This window comes from Gallus gallus, chromosome 1, assembly GCF_016699485.2.
Source record: "Gallus gallus isolate bGalGal1 chromosome 1, bGalGal1.mat.broiler.GRCg7b, whole genome shotgun sequence".
NCBI classification, from domain to species: domain Eukaryota; kingdom Metazoa; phylum Chordata; class Aves; order Galliformes; family Phasianidae; genus Gallus; species Gallus gallus.
In genome coordinates this window covers 12803265-12817750 of record NC_052532.1, presented here as the reverse complement: position 1 = coordinate 12817750, position 14486 = coordinate 12803265, and the positions used below count along the sequence as shown (strand labels likewise).

Below are 14486 nucleotides of genomic sequence, written 5' to 3'. Positions count from 1 at the left end.
TACTGACAGTGTCAGCATCACGTTCAGGACTGTCCATTTGACTTCAGAGCTAAGTCTGTCTGGGTGATGGTCTGTGCTGTGCTCTCCTCTCCTGGCTGAGGGAAGAAGAAAGGGAGGCTTTGAAGACAATGCTTACCTCTGCTTGTAATCAGTTGACATTGTTCAAACTGCTATATACATCTGTGTATTTATGGTACATCTCTGCCAAATGTCAGTGAAATCACTTGCAGTTATGTTGTATGAGCAGCTGAAATTATTGGGACCGTAACAACACTGAGCAGTCTTCCTCTTGGTTTTGGACACCATACAGCAAGATGCTTGCATCATGATTCAGGGTTTTGGGTGCATTCCCAGCTGACCTGTGGTTGTGCTGCTGAATCCTAGAGTGGTTCTGAGGGCTCTGTAAATGCCTGTGCTGACTGCACATGCAGATGACATCTTGCAGAACAGCTACAATAAGCAGCCTGTCCTGCCCCCAACTCTAGTGTGCCTGAACCTTCTACTGCTGAAGGTGGAAGGGTTATTCCTCTTTGTACCCTTGTTGTGCTGTGGTACAAGGCTTCCTGCTGCTCAGGAAGTACGCGTGTAATGAGAACTGAGCAGTTAGCCAATTCTTTTTGCCAGTTATTTATAGGCATCTTATGATAAGACCTTGTATTCCTAGCTCAGAACTGAATGCAGATTCAACTGAAATGAGGCTTAAATGTGTCTTACAGTTTCTTGAACAAATCAGCTGAGCTGTTGGAATGCTGGCAGTAAAACTGTAGCGCTGATAGAGTGGGCATCTACAGTCTTCTGAAGAAAAGGTTGCAAAAAAGGTGTGGAGGTGGGAAAACTTTTCTTCTTTAGTGCAAAATATACATTGTATTTGGTAGGTTGATATGCACAGCTATGTGGCAAGTGTTAAGAGCTCTCACAAAAGTGGAAGTCGTCATCTGTTTGCACTGACATGAATATTAGTTCTTTTGAAAGCTTGCAGAAGGTTGTATGGAGGACATCTTAAGCCATTACTCTCTGGACTTGAAAGCTGACCCGCTTGTGAAAAAGGAATTGGTGAGAAGATGGGTATAGAAAGCTGACATATGAAGATGGCGTATGTTGTATGGTACAGTTAGCTCAGTTTTGAACTGTATTTAGTAGCTGTTTTTTTCAGTAAGAAGCTCCTGGCTCTTTTTGCAGCCCTGCTGATTGATCCCATTGTAACACTTAATCAACTGGAGTGCTGTAAAAACGTTCTCTTAGGAATTATTCACCACAGCTTTCTGTAGGAACACGTTACCTTTGTAATCACACAGCGAGGTAAGGTGGATAAAAGCTGTGTGCGTTCAAAGAAAGACTTGAGGGGAAATTCAAGGTTAGATGAGAAGTTCTTAATACACTTATGCTGTCAGTGCACACACAAAAATACTGAAACCTAAAGGCTAAATCAAGAGGATAGTAGCAAATCCAGTCACCTGGGAGTTATGCTTTTAAGCAGGAGGGTTCTCTGGGTATGACTTCTGTTTCCTGGTGTCTTTGTGTTTTGTTTCCTTATTCTGTTTGTGTTTGTTTTCAAGAACTGAAAACCTTGTGGCCTGCTGGACAAATGTGAGCCTTATTTCTGTTAGGAATTATTTCTCTTAGGAATTATTGCTGAGCTCCTTTAGTACTGGTAAGCAGTGTTATTTGTGGGATGTGCTAATTATAAATGCCTTTTCTGTTTTTGCATTGAGATGTTTCCTTGACTTCAACCAAAAGTCAGACTGCTTCCTCTTCACATATTTTTACATTGATGGAAATGTTCACAGTAATGAAATCACAGAATTACAGGGGTTGGAAGGGACCTCATGAGGTGATTGAATCCAAGCCCCTGCTAAAGCAGGTTCCCTACAGTATGTTGCCCAGATGGGCATCCAGCTGGATCTGAATATCTCCACAGAAGGAGACTCCACAACCTCTCTGGACAGCCTGTTCCAGTGCTCCATCCACTTTATCATAAAGAAATTCTTCTGCATGTTTGTATGGAACTTGCTATGTTCCCGTTGTAGGCCATTACTCCTTGTCCTTGCTGGCCATGCTTTTTATATTGCATCCCAGGATAACATTGGCCTCCTTGGCCAATTCATCACTCACTGTGATTGCTGGTGTTCTGCCAGCTGTGTTGTCCTGCACATTTTCACTTGATGCATTTGTAGCAATAGGTGGTACTAAGGAAACTGCTTTGCTCAGGGATAGAAAAATTACAACCTCAGTTTGAATGCGTGAATGAAAATGCTGTGGAGCTTTTTAAAATATCTTAAATCGTATGTTAGTAATGTAATACAGGATAGTGAAGTTTTAGTAGTTCAGTGTTTTGCTTTATCTCCTCTAAGTAGGGGGTTTCCTTGTGTGTGCTGCCTGCCTTGACTAATGCTTCTTTACTGAATGTGAATCTCTAAATGATGCAATAATGTGAACTCCTCTCTGCTCCGAGAAAACAGCCAGCCAAGTTAAGATAACACCATGCAATATGCCACCTAATACTGGAACAGTGTGGATCCCAGTTTGCTACCTAACTGTAGAGGGACTTCTCTTTTATAGGGTTCACACAAGCTTCCTTGAACACAGTGGTGATTTTCAGATGAGCTGTCTTCCTGCAGTGAAATACAGAAGATGGAACTCCCAGGACACTCTCTATATCAATCCTGTCTATTAATCACTTCAGAAGAGTGCCCAGAGCTGGAGTGTCAGTGGGTGTTGCCAGAAGGGAGAGCTGAGGTAGTATGGGCTCCCTCAGAAGTTTGGTTCTTCCTATCAGTTCAGCTTGCAATCTGTCTTAGCTGGCTGAAACCACAACACAGTCCCTTTTCAGGGCTTCATTTCAGAGAAATGAGTTCAGTCTGAACTATTTCTTGCAGCCAAAGCCACGCGGAAGTGCTGAGATGCAATGAAACTTTTTTAATAGAATTGGTTCATTTTCCTGTCATTGTTTATACTTCGTGTTTGGGAAAGCTTTTTCCTTGCAGCACAAAGTCTAGAAATTCTTAAAAATAGTTCTTTGCAAGCTGACAGGAATAACTGGGAAAAGACTGACATTTGCCACAAGCATGGGTTGTTTTTCCAATGCTCCCAAGGCTCACTGGGAGAAGGCATACTCCCAGAAATGCCCCGTGCTTCCTGTGCTGGCAGTGACAAAAGGCAGCCAGGTCCCTGTGTGTGTGTTTGTGCCTTCCTGTGCAGCCCAGAGCTGCAGAGGTACCCATGGCTCCACTGAGAGTCCATCCTCCAGCTGAGCTCATTCACATCATCTTGCCCTGGAGTTTCCCAGAGCTCTGAGTGGTCAGATGATGATGTGGGGAAACACCAGTTAGATTTGGAAGGACTAAGTGGGGTTTGTCTAAACAGGCTAAAATTCTCACAGAGTCAAGATGGTTTTGGGAGGGTTCCTTGCAGGTATATTTTCCTCACTATGTAAGAGGACTGGGAATTCTATTCTGTCCTAGTAATGTGTATTAAATTACTAGGAGGAGAGCACAGCTGAACATATAATGCATTTTTCTTCCTCTGCCTGCCAGTAAGCACAAAGAAATGTTAAGCTTATGCTGGAAAGAGCTGTCTTAGGAAATGAGTGCATTAATACATCACTTCTTTTTGAGTGTGTCCTGGTGTCGTTTTATGCTTTGACTATTAAGAGAATTATTATAGAAGACTGTCTTCAAGGTCCAGACTTTTTTTTAGTATTTGGTACACTGAAGTGAATTTTGGGAAGCAAAATAAGTTCTTTTGTGATTAGCAGTGATGTGTCCCAACCCTACTGCCACAGCTGTCCATAGAGAACCTGTGAAGCCTGTGGCTGTTGCCTTGTTAGCATGTGGCAAATGAGTTGTGGAAGCCTTGGAGTACTCCGGCGACTGAGTTTAACGCTGTTGTGTGCTATTCCTTAGGTAAAGTCAGAACGGCAGTGCTTGCTTCAATCTGCTTTTTATGCTGAGGTTTTGGAAAGTAAGTCTTAGGAGAGTCAGAGGGCTTTGAATAAGCAAACCCCTGGTGAATATTTTTCACATGTCCCTTATGGAAGATCCCAGGAAGGAGGCACAAGAGCTTAGATAACTTCAATAAGGTTCGAGCTTTCAAAGTGAGTATGAATATTTTCTCCAGTTCACAAACAGCATTTCTCTAGAATTAAGCTGTGTCATAACAGAATCATAGAATGGCTTGGGTTGGATCAGCAAGTTCCAACCACAGGCAGGGCCACCAATGTCCAGAACTGATACTAGATCAGGCTGCCCAGGGCTGGCCTTGAACACCTCTGGGGACAGAGCATCTACAGCCTCTCTGGGCAGCCTGTGCCAGCACCTCACCACTCTCTCTGTGAAGAACTTCCCCCGACATCCATTCTAAACCTTTCCTCCTTGAGCTTAAAGCCAAATCCCCCCTGTCCTATCACCTGAGTAAAAAGTTGTTTCCTCTCCTTTTTATAATTCCCTTTTAAATATTGGAAGGCTGCAATGAAGTCTCCTCACAGTCTTCTCTTCTCCAGCCTGAACCAGTTCAGCTCCCTCAGCCTGTCTTCATAGGAGGTGCTCCAGTCTTCTGATCATCTTAGAGGCCCTCCTCTGGACCCTCTCCAACAGCTCTACATCTTTCTTGTGCTGGGGGCCCCAGACCTGGACACAGTACTCCAGATGGGGCCTCACAAGGGCAGAGTAGAGGGGGACAGTCACCCTCCTGGCCACTCCTCTTTTGATGGAGCCCAGGATACCTTTGGCCTTCTGAGCTGCAGCACACTGCTGGCTCATGTTCAGTTTTTCATCTGCCACGCTTTCTGAAGTGTGAAATAGACACACGGTGTTGACTGTGAAAGTCAGAAGTGTTTTCTAAACTGACTGGACAAAGCTTTTTCATTCAGTAGGATTCCACGTGTTGGATTTTACAAGTTGCTTTGTCTCACTAAAAACACTGAAGTAGAACTTTAATCATATTAGAGAATGTTGAACCACAGTGGGAGTTGGAATTATGCTTCTGAAACCCACCTTGTTCCAAGGACTCACCCCCACCCTGACGGGGTGTTTGTCACCATCCCAGTAACCCCTTCACAGCACAGTGAGCGAGCAGAATTAAACTCGAGTATTTTTAAAGAGAATGAAAGTTAAGGCCTTGTGAATGTCGTTCTTTGTCACAAATATTTGGTTACTTTTTTGTCAATTTTATTCTTAAAGGAAGGTGTGAATGGAGGTTTTTGAGGTCCTGGAATAGCTGTTGTGGTGAGGTTGGAAGGGGTGTGGGGCTGGTTTGTGTCCCTGTGTGTCTCTTGGCAGTTCCACTGCCTTAGCCCAAGTGAACATTGCTTTGTATTGCAGACAGCTCTATATGATGAATTAGCATGAAAGTAGACCGTGACAGATCTCACTGGATATCTTTCATTGATTTAACATAGTCTGAACAAAATTCTTTCTTTCTCTGCCCTGCCATTACCCCGTTCTGTCACTGAGCACATTCTCCTTGCTCTGGTCACTCCAGGCTGTAGCCTAGGAAGCACTGCATCTCTTGCACCCTGAAGCAGTGTGTGCACACTGCAGTGCCTTTGTGCAGAAGCCTCCTTTTGCATGCAGTGTGAATTCTGCTCCTGTGGTCCAGCACTCCTCCTGGGGTAGGTGGTTCAAGGCTCAGTTTTCAGAATTCTTTCCTAACTTTTAACTCAGCTCTTTCCCTTCTGAAGCATAAAGTAGGTACTATTCTGTGTAGCTCAGAATACTATGCTAAAGAAGCATAAAGATACTTATTCTTTTTTGGTTGCTCTCATGACTGTATTTATTACTTACCCTGCTATTACCCATATCACAAAACAGCAGACAAATGTGCATGAAAAGAATGAATCCAAAAGTAATTTAGGAACAGAGAGCTGTATTCTGCCACATTGCTTTCTTGGTCTTTGCCTCAGAGCTGGCCTGTGCCAGTCCTGCTTTCCACTCTCTTTTGCAGATTTTGTAAGGGAGAAGGATGTGATGAGTTATCTCATCAGTCTATAGGGAATGAAAGTTGGTACTGGGCCCTTTCTGGGGAATTTCATCTTGCAGTAGATCCATACTGTATAGTATGGTATATATATAGTAGATCCATACAGTAGATCCATGCATACTGTAGATACTGTTGTTTTTTTTCTTGCCTACCTTTAAAATAGGCATAGCAGAAATGACCATCTTCTTAGGGAGCTTTTTGATACCTATTATTTTTCCTGTACCACTTCAAGTGTGTCTTTTTTCACTGAAAACAACTTCTGCTTCTACTCATGGTGTTCAGAGGGTTCTTTTTCTAAGCACAATCAAAGCATTTGCCCCAGGAAAATAAGAGGAGATGAAAAATAACATATTGAGATGGGGAGCAGATTTGTGGCTATGCTTGGGAAGAATCACATTCTCTTTCTGGGCTGGAAATGTGTGATCTTGTCAGGTCCCTACCAACACACGTGGCTCTGTGATTCTATGGTTTGCCGTTCCCTGGTGTTCTTTGTCTGTACCATGTTATATACTAGGCTTCTCCAATTGTATGCTATATTCACAAGTGCATTTGTTCTTCAGCGTTGGAAAGGTTAGCATGGTCTGCACGGAATCTTTTATCATAAAATCACTTTTATGGACTTGTGTGTGTATTAGTCAGCAGAATCCATGCAGTTTCTGTCCACCATTTACATGGTTTTCACTACGTCCAAATTTCATGGAAGTATTTTTCTGTAAGTAGCAGAAATACTACATTTCTTTCTCTCTTTTCTCTCCTATGAGGAAAGGTTAAGGGAACTGGGCTTGTTTAGCTTGGAGAAGGGAAGGCTCTGGGGAGACTTCATTGCGGTCTTCCAGTACTTGAAGGGAGTGTATAAACAGGAGGGGGAACGGCTGTTTACGAGGGTGGATAGTGATAGGACAAGGGGGAATAGTCTTAAACTGAGACAGGGGAGGTTTAGGTTGGATATTAGGAGGAAGTTTTTCACACAGAGGGTGGTGACACACTGGAACAGGTTGCCCAAGGAGGCTGTGGATGCCCCATCCCTGGAGGCATTCAAGGCCAGGCTGGATGTGGCTCTGGGCAGCCTGGTCTGGTGGTTGGCGACTCTGCACATAGCAGGGGGGTTGAAACTCGATGATCACTGTGGTCCTTTTCAACCCAGGCCGTTCTATGATTAACAAGTACTTTTCTTCCTTGTCAGTTTAGGGTTGCAAGCGCGTAACTTGAGTGAATGAAGCTGTATTGCTTTTGTTATTTCCTGCATTGCCAGAAGGGCTGGGTGGGTTTCTATTAATAGAGGCTTTGCTTATTTCAAATGTAGAGGATTTGCAATAGGTGCAGGGTGAGAAAATTGGACATAACATTGTGAGTTCAGCAAACTGTCTGTCACCCACTTCACTGAGAATAGCGTATAGCTGAGCAGCAGGGCCTTTCAAGGAAGGACCAGAGAAATCTGGATGAGCTTGAAACTCGGTGGGAGTTGCGTGTTAGGAGCTGATTGCCGCCCAAAGCTGGGTTCTTCCTGCTCAGTTGTTAATGTGTGAGCTCAGTAGCAAAATAACAGCTGTTCTTAAGCCAGCCTGATCTGTGATGTTCCGCCGGGAATCCTGGGGAATAACAGATGTTTGTTTCTCACATGTATTCTTGATAATGCAGTCCTTATTCCCTAACATGGCACTGTGCGTTCCAATTAAAATATAGCTGTATGACCATGGCTTGCAGCTTTTTCTGAGTTCCATATAAAGTGTTTCCAAGTTGGTTATAAACTGCTGTTGAGCAAAAAGCACTTACCAGGTATTTAGGCTTTAAAAAAGGAATTATTATGAAAACTGTGAAAGGATAGAAGAGTTTTTTTTTGAGTGACCTATTTATCCATATACATCAATTAAGGCAACAGACATGGCTGGCTTCAGACTTGAAAAGATAACGTAAATGTTTTATTTCAGAGATTAAGAAGATTATCCACAAAATACAGAACAGAGAAGATCTATCCAACAGCCACTGGTGAAAAGGAAGAAAATGTGAAGAAGAACAGATATAAGGATATATTGCCATGTAAGTCTGATTTTGTTAATAGAGGATAAAGGAAAAGGTTTGTTACTCTTAATGTACTCTAAACTTCTTTATTCAGTTAACAACAAAAAACAAAATCGGAGATACTTTGAAAGATCATTTGCATGAAGTTTTTATTTTTAACTTGGCAGGTGAAGTGGAGATTTATTTTGTTGAGGGGAGTTATCACCCAAATATACAATATTTGCTGGGTCTCAAGCTGCATCAAGCTGAGGCTTTCATTTTAACTCAGAATAGTCTAGGACCTTACTGGGTCCTTAAGTGTATGTATTTTTTCATTTTCATGATAGAAAATGAATGTCAGCGTAACATCTCAATGAGATTTTAAGGAGCCCACATTTGTGGTTTGAAGTAAAATAGATCTTTTCTTGCTGGTTCATACCTGCAAGCCATGTCTGAGAGCTATCAGTGTTGAGTATCTTCTGTTCGTATTCTGCTGTGGCCCAAGCAAAATGGTTTCATGTTCAAGCACATAAAATGTGACTCAGAGCAGAATTTTAAATTCTAAAGCCAAGTGTATAGTTATACCAGATTTTGTTGTGACAAGATAGTGTATTGCAAGTTCACTTCGTGCATCTCATGAGGCCACGCATCTCAGCAGTTCTTGCTGTGCTTCTCAATACGAGTAACTGTCAGCAAGATTAAAGGCTGGTCTTCTGACAAGTGCCATTTTTCATATCCCAGAAGATTAACAACAAGTCTGTTCCACTTAGCTCTCTCAGAAGTGTTTGAAGGTTTATAATCCATTTGAAGCTGAAAATGTTCTTAGGCATCATTAGCTTTCAGCTTCAAGATATATTCTGGTAATAAACTGCATTTCAGGCTGTGGTGTAGCAGTGGGTTTTGTTTCTCTAGTGCTGGAGTTTATACTGCTTCCCAGAGCTTGGAGCTGTGCTTCCAACGGTCAGCTTGGCCATAGAGCCACAGGCCCTGGATTGTTTAACAAGGTGGGCATAATGGCTGCTGCTGTGGTGAGAAGGCAGGACGTGCATGGCACTGAACTCAAAAGCAGCAAAACAGTGAAATTTCACTGGGCTTTGTTTTAATCTGTGACGAAAAATGTTAAATGGATACAGTGAGAGAGAGGAAGTTGTTGTTACAATACCTTTATTCTGCTTATTCCATGCAGGCTTATTGATAGATGAAAATACAAGAAAAATTCAGTAGCACTGAGGCTGAATCCATGAGATACAATAGCCACTATGGCAGTAAGTGGCTGTAGCTAGAGTTGGGGATGAGCTTTTAGTACATTGAAAAAATCAAAACATGAGGCATTAGGATCTGAAAGGATATACAGATCACAAGGGAGAAAATGAGCAAACCTCAAAGCTGACGGTGAGGAAAATTGAAGGTAAACACTCAACTGAAGGGAGAATATCTTTCAGTGCTGAAAAGTTCCAGCAGTGAAGTGATGGGAGACCAGCTTGACAGAGAAACAAAAGCTAGAAGATGTTTGTGAGGAAGAATGGATACGGTACTTTGCTTATTTTTGTAAATCCAGAAGGTAGCTTACAAATGCAGCTTAATTGGAGATTAACACTGTATATCAGAAATGATTACTGCTACCAGAGAGATCAGTACTTCAATGCTAACTCAATATGGGCTTCAGAGTAAATGCAGTATGACCACGTGTACTCTTTTCCTAAGCCATCCTTAATGACACTCAAATTAACCGTGGTGTTCACTGATTACTCGAAGACACCAATTTGTAATTCTGAGCAGAGCCTTTAAGCTATGTATAAAGCTTAAAAAAAAAAAAAAAAAGCCAAACACACAGTTAATCTCCTGAACCTGGAGCGTGCTGTAGGATTTCCTTTGGAGAATTGTGTTTTGGAGCTGAAATGGGAGAAGAGCTGAGCGGTGGCGGATGAAGGAAGGCTGTGGAAGTGCTGACATCTGGCAGCTGCTTTAGAATTTTGGATCTACTGTGCTGGAAAGATAGGAGCCCTCATTAGCCTACAGTTTTAATTATTTTAATCTGGCATTTAAGAATACTTTTCAGTATTACATTTGTGACATCACTGTATATTTAGAAAGATCTCACGCTTTTACACTATACATATGATAGTGTATTACAGTGTAGTATGTCACAGTGGTTTCTCTGGGTATTTATTTTAGCGTTGCCTTTGCGTTCATCGATGCTTGTCCCCTTTTAGGAAGCACGACACAGTGACACAGATGTTTTCTGCATGTTATCAGGGCTCTGGAAAGAAATTCCTGGTCTTGGGCTTTTTGGCAGAGTTTTCAGTAAAGAGTTAGTGCTCAGCACATTCTTCTTGAGGGCAGTTACTACCAGTGGTGTTTTGCAGCAACAAAACATCCCAACAGCCCAAAACCATTCATATTTCCTCTTTTTGGATAGTCTTGTTCTTTGGTTTTTATTTAATTTAGACTCTTAATAGAGTTTCAGCTGCTTTGTGGCTTAGGAATCAACCGTGGGAGCAGGAAGTATTAGAAACTACTTGAGCAGATGCTGTTTCTGTACATACTCCTGTTCCCCAATCCAAATCTATTGGGTACTTTTTAATTCTTGATTTCCAATTTATTGTGGTGCTACATTAAATCGGTCCTTATTGTAGAGACAGCTTGAATGATATGTTGGTGCTTTCTAGGAAATACTGGTATCAGCCAAGATGTTGCCAGAACAAATTACGTAGTAAAGAATATTTTTAAAAGATTTCAGAGAATTCTGATCTCTAAAGATGTGTTCTTACAGGAAATGTTCTCCAGGATGGTCCCTAATGACCAGTGTGGAAATTTGACATGGTCAAAACCACGTAAATGAAGGAGTTGGCTGCTTCTGGTTGAGCAGGGCTGGGTTCTGTGCCCCAGCCAAATGCACAGCCCGGTGTTGGGGGAGTGGAGCTCAGGCTGTGCTAAGCAAGAAGCCACGGTGCATGTTTTGTAGTGTAATAGCTGATGGGCTACTGAGACCTGCCCGCAGCTTTAGCTGGGCAGTTAGTTGTGCTTTACTCTTTCAGCTTCATGGATACAGTAAGCGTTCTTTTAATTCTGACTATCGTTGTCTGTGATAATGTTGTGTGACTGCCACTTTGCTGACTTCTAATCCATTGAATTTCAAGTTGATTTCATTAACTGACTTGTTTCTGTGATGTAGTTTTGAGGAACGCTTTCAATGCTTAATTTTCCTATTGATGTTCTGTTTAAAATGTGTTCCGTATTTACTGCTATATATTGATTTGCACGTTGTAATTCTTTACATTAAACAATGTATTCTTCTTTTAGTTGATCACAGCCGAGTTAAACTGACCTTAAAAACTCCCCCCCAAGATTCCGACTACATCAATGCAAACTTTATTAAGGTATGAATTATTATCTTCACAGTTTTAAAATTTGGTCTAAGCTTTTATTTCAGATCAGTACAGCTTTAGTGTTTTAGCCTGTGATTTGAATTCAGAGCTGGGAGGAAAAAATGTCTTTTACTGTGGCTTAAATAAATTTACAAACCTATTGTCATTTATAGGGAAAGGTTTTAACTTAACGTTGCTTTAGGCTTAAACGTAATGTTGAAAAATCTCATTTTAAGGTGACAGACAACCAAACTGGAACTTTGCACCATTGCAAAGTTCAGATAGAAATATTTTTAACAATTGATACTGTTAAAATGCTAAATATTAGGAGAAGCTGTTTTTAGAACATAAGTGAGGCATTGTGTGTGACAAACCGTGCATGCTTATGTGCACTCTTGCTGCTTACTGCAGAAGTGGAGTTGTACCTAACACTCCTAAGACCAAGCCACTGTAAATGTCTTCAACCTTTTTATATAAACACTTCAAAATCTTTGGTTTTTGAAATAATTGTATTGCTTGAATTTTTCGAAAGGAGTGCTTTAACAGAAAGAAATACTCCAGTGTTGATCATGAAATATGTAATGAACAGTGCAGACTTACAGATACCTTTCAGGACTGCAGCATACAAAAATGGTTAACTCAGTGCTTTCTGTTGCAGTCTCTACCAGTACAGTAGCAGTTATCTTAGGCCCACTTGAAATCACTGGCAAAATTAGGACTAATGTCAGCAGGATTCCGATTCCACGTTCACCTTTCCTGTTGGATCAAAAACAGAATTCTAATTTTACATAATTATAGATGAAAGCTTTTTATTCAGTGCAGATAAATTTTCTTTGTAAACATTAACGGTTCCTTTGTGCAATCCTAGGGAGTACATGGGCCGAAGGCGTATGTTGCTACCCAGGGACCATTAGCAAATACAGTAATAGATTTCTGGAGGATGATATGGGAATACAATGTGGCTGTAAGTACCTACTTAAACACAGGAATTGTGTATTACCCTATTTCATGGTACATCGATTGTATTTCTTGTTTGAGCTAGCTATTAGCAGGAACATTGCCGGTGATTTAGCAGACGTTTGTCTTAAAATGCTACTTAAACTACAAAATTAACATCTGTGTGCCATTATTCAATTATATAATAAAAATTATTACATTTTATTACATTATAAATGAAATCATATCTTTTTATGAACAGGTCAGTACTTAATTCCATCTCCTGCAGGAGACATTACCATTTTGACTCTTAATGTGGACAGGCAATCAAACGCAGAAGCAGCAGTAGAAACAAAATGAACGTCTACCTTTTAGTTATGCTAATTCTGGATAACTTGTTTTTCTGTATTTTCTGTATCTCTTCAAACAGTTCATGTCAGGAGTTAACTTTTAAGTACTGTTCAGGTTGGATTCAACAAAGAAATTTGTTTCTGAATTTTTTTTTGTTGCTTTGTTTTTTTTACCAGACCCTTTAAATGTAGTGGCTTACTGTTGTAACAAGTAGGTTACCTCTTGGTGTTTTTTGGTAGTGTTATTCAGATTATCATACCTAAAATTTCATTGCCTAAGAAATACTGTTTTAGTTTTTGAAATAGTTTTTTGCACTGATTTAAAGAAGCGGTCTGTTGTTATAAACAGATTACAAACAGATGCACTTCCTTATATTTAGCAAATGATTCTGCGTTTTTACAGTAGTACAGTGAATAAGGTATTCATATAGGATTGCAGTGATTTCAAATGACTCAAATTAGGTAGGCTTTAAATATTTTATTAGTATTTGGGGTTGTTTTGTGCAGAATAAAACTTGAACACTATTTTAGTATTAAAAGAATGTGCAGCTGTTTATGTGCCGAAGTTTAATCAGTCCCTTTGGTAGCAGCCAGTTAAGGAGTATCTGTGTTGTCTTAGCTAGAAGCAAGCAGTAAAGTGTTTGTGATCTCTCTTTTATCTAAAGCCAGCTAACATTTTTTCTTTTCAGATAATTGTAATGGCCTGTCGAGAATTTGAAATGGGAAGGGTAAGTGTACTAAACATAAAACTAAGCAAGCAGTTCCTGTGTAGGACAATATGCCATTATCTGTTAAACTGTAGGTGTGAACTCCATAACTATGAAAGTAATCCACCAGGGTTGAATGAGAATACACTTATTCCTATGCACAGAAGAAAGAATGAATGTGACTGCTCTTCTTTGTTGATAGTGTTATTATCTAGGGGTTCTGTCAGAATATGCGTTATGTCTTTGTATACAGAACTGAACTTATGGTCTGTTTCTGGTCATGTTATTTTGAATTCAAGAAGTACATCTTAGTGAGATGTATGCCGATTATCAAAATACCAATTCCTTCAGAATTTCCTTTCAATTGATACAGCTGCAGAAAACAATCCATCTTTTACAATCTCTTATATTCTTAAGACCCGAGAGGAAGAAAAGCATTCTGGAATTCTCAACTCTGAACTTGTGCAAAAACTAGATTAGCTCTTGTTGCCTCCCTCAGTACAATGCATGCTTGCACATAACGTAGGCAGTACTGAAGTTCATGTTCGGACTTAAAGACTCTACATTTTATTGGTATTTATTGGTTTAGTTATTTGTGGGGTTTTTTGTTGTATTTGTTATACCAAAACAAAGGACACCTTACTTTCTTAAAAGACAGCTTCAATTGAAATAGAAGAATAGAGAACAAGGCGTTAGAAACTGTCATCTTGTCTGCTCTTGCTGTTGTTAACAATCTTTGAATATAATGTATGAACTGAATCAGGATTCTTTGCTTCAACAGAAAAAATGTGAACGTTACTGGCCATTGTATGGAGAAGCAGCAGTAACTTTTGGACCATTTCGTGTTTCATGTGTAAGTATTAAGCTTTATAAGAGAGTTTTGTAGAATTATTGCTCCATTAGCTTACAGTAGGTACTCAACTTGTGTCAGGCCTTGTATTACAAAGGAAAGACTCAGTTGTTCAATATCAAATTTTTCCGAAGATCCAAAAGTAAATGATGCAAAACAATATGTGCATGTAAGTGTTACAGGATTTCTGAATTCCTTGTGATTTTTTTAAAGTGGGGAACATGTGCATTGGCTTTGTTTCTTTCTGTGCCGTTTCTTTAATTTTACCTCATGTCGTTTTGAAAGTCTGTAGCTGATCAGG

At 40.4% G+C, this 14486-nt stretch overlaps 1 protein-coding gene across 3 annotated transcripts in view; it reads left to right on the top strand.

The window, feature by feature from the left end:
* PTPN12 (protein tyrosine phosphatase, non-receptor type 12) overlaps nt 1–14486 on the top strand; it is a 70383-nt gene that overhangs the window by 22172 nt on the left and 33725 nt on the right. For 2 of the 3 annotated variants that reach the window (XM_415970.8, XM_046944978.1), the window contains exons 2-6: nt 7905–8013; nt 11278–11354; nt 12211–12306; nt 13318–13356; nt 14117–14188. In XM_415970.8, the coding sequence (XP_415970.7) occupies nt 7905–8013; nt 11278–11354; nt 12211–12306; nt 13318–13356; nt 14117–14188 (393 nt within the window). Of the gene's footprint in view, nt 1–3773; nt 4094–7904; nt 8014–11277; nt 11355–12210; nt 12307–13317; nt 13357–14116; nt 14189–14486 lie in introns of those variants that run through there. The other variant, XM_046944982.1, reaches the window with a different exon arrangement.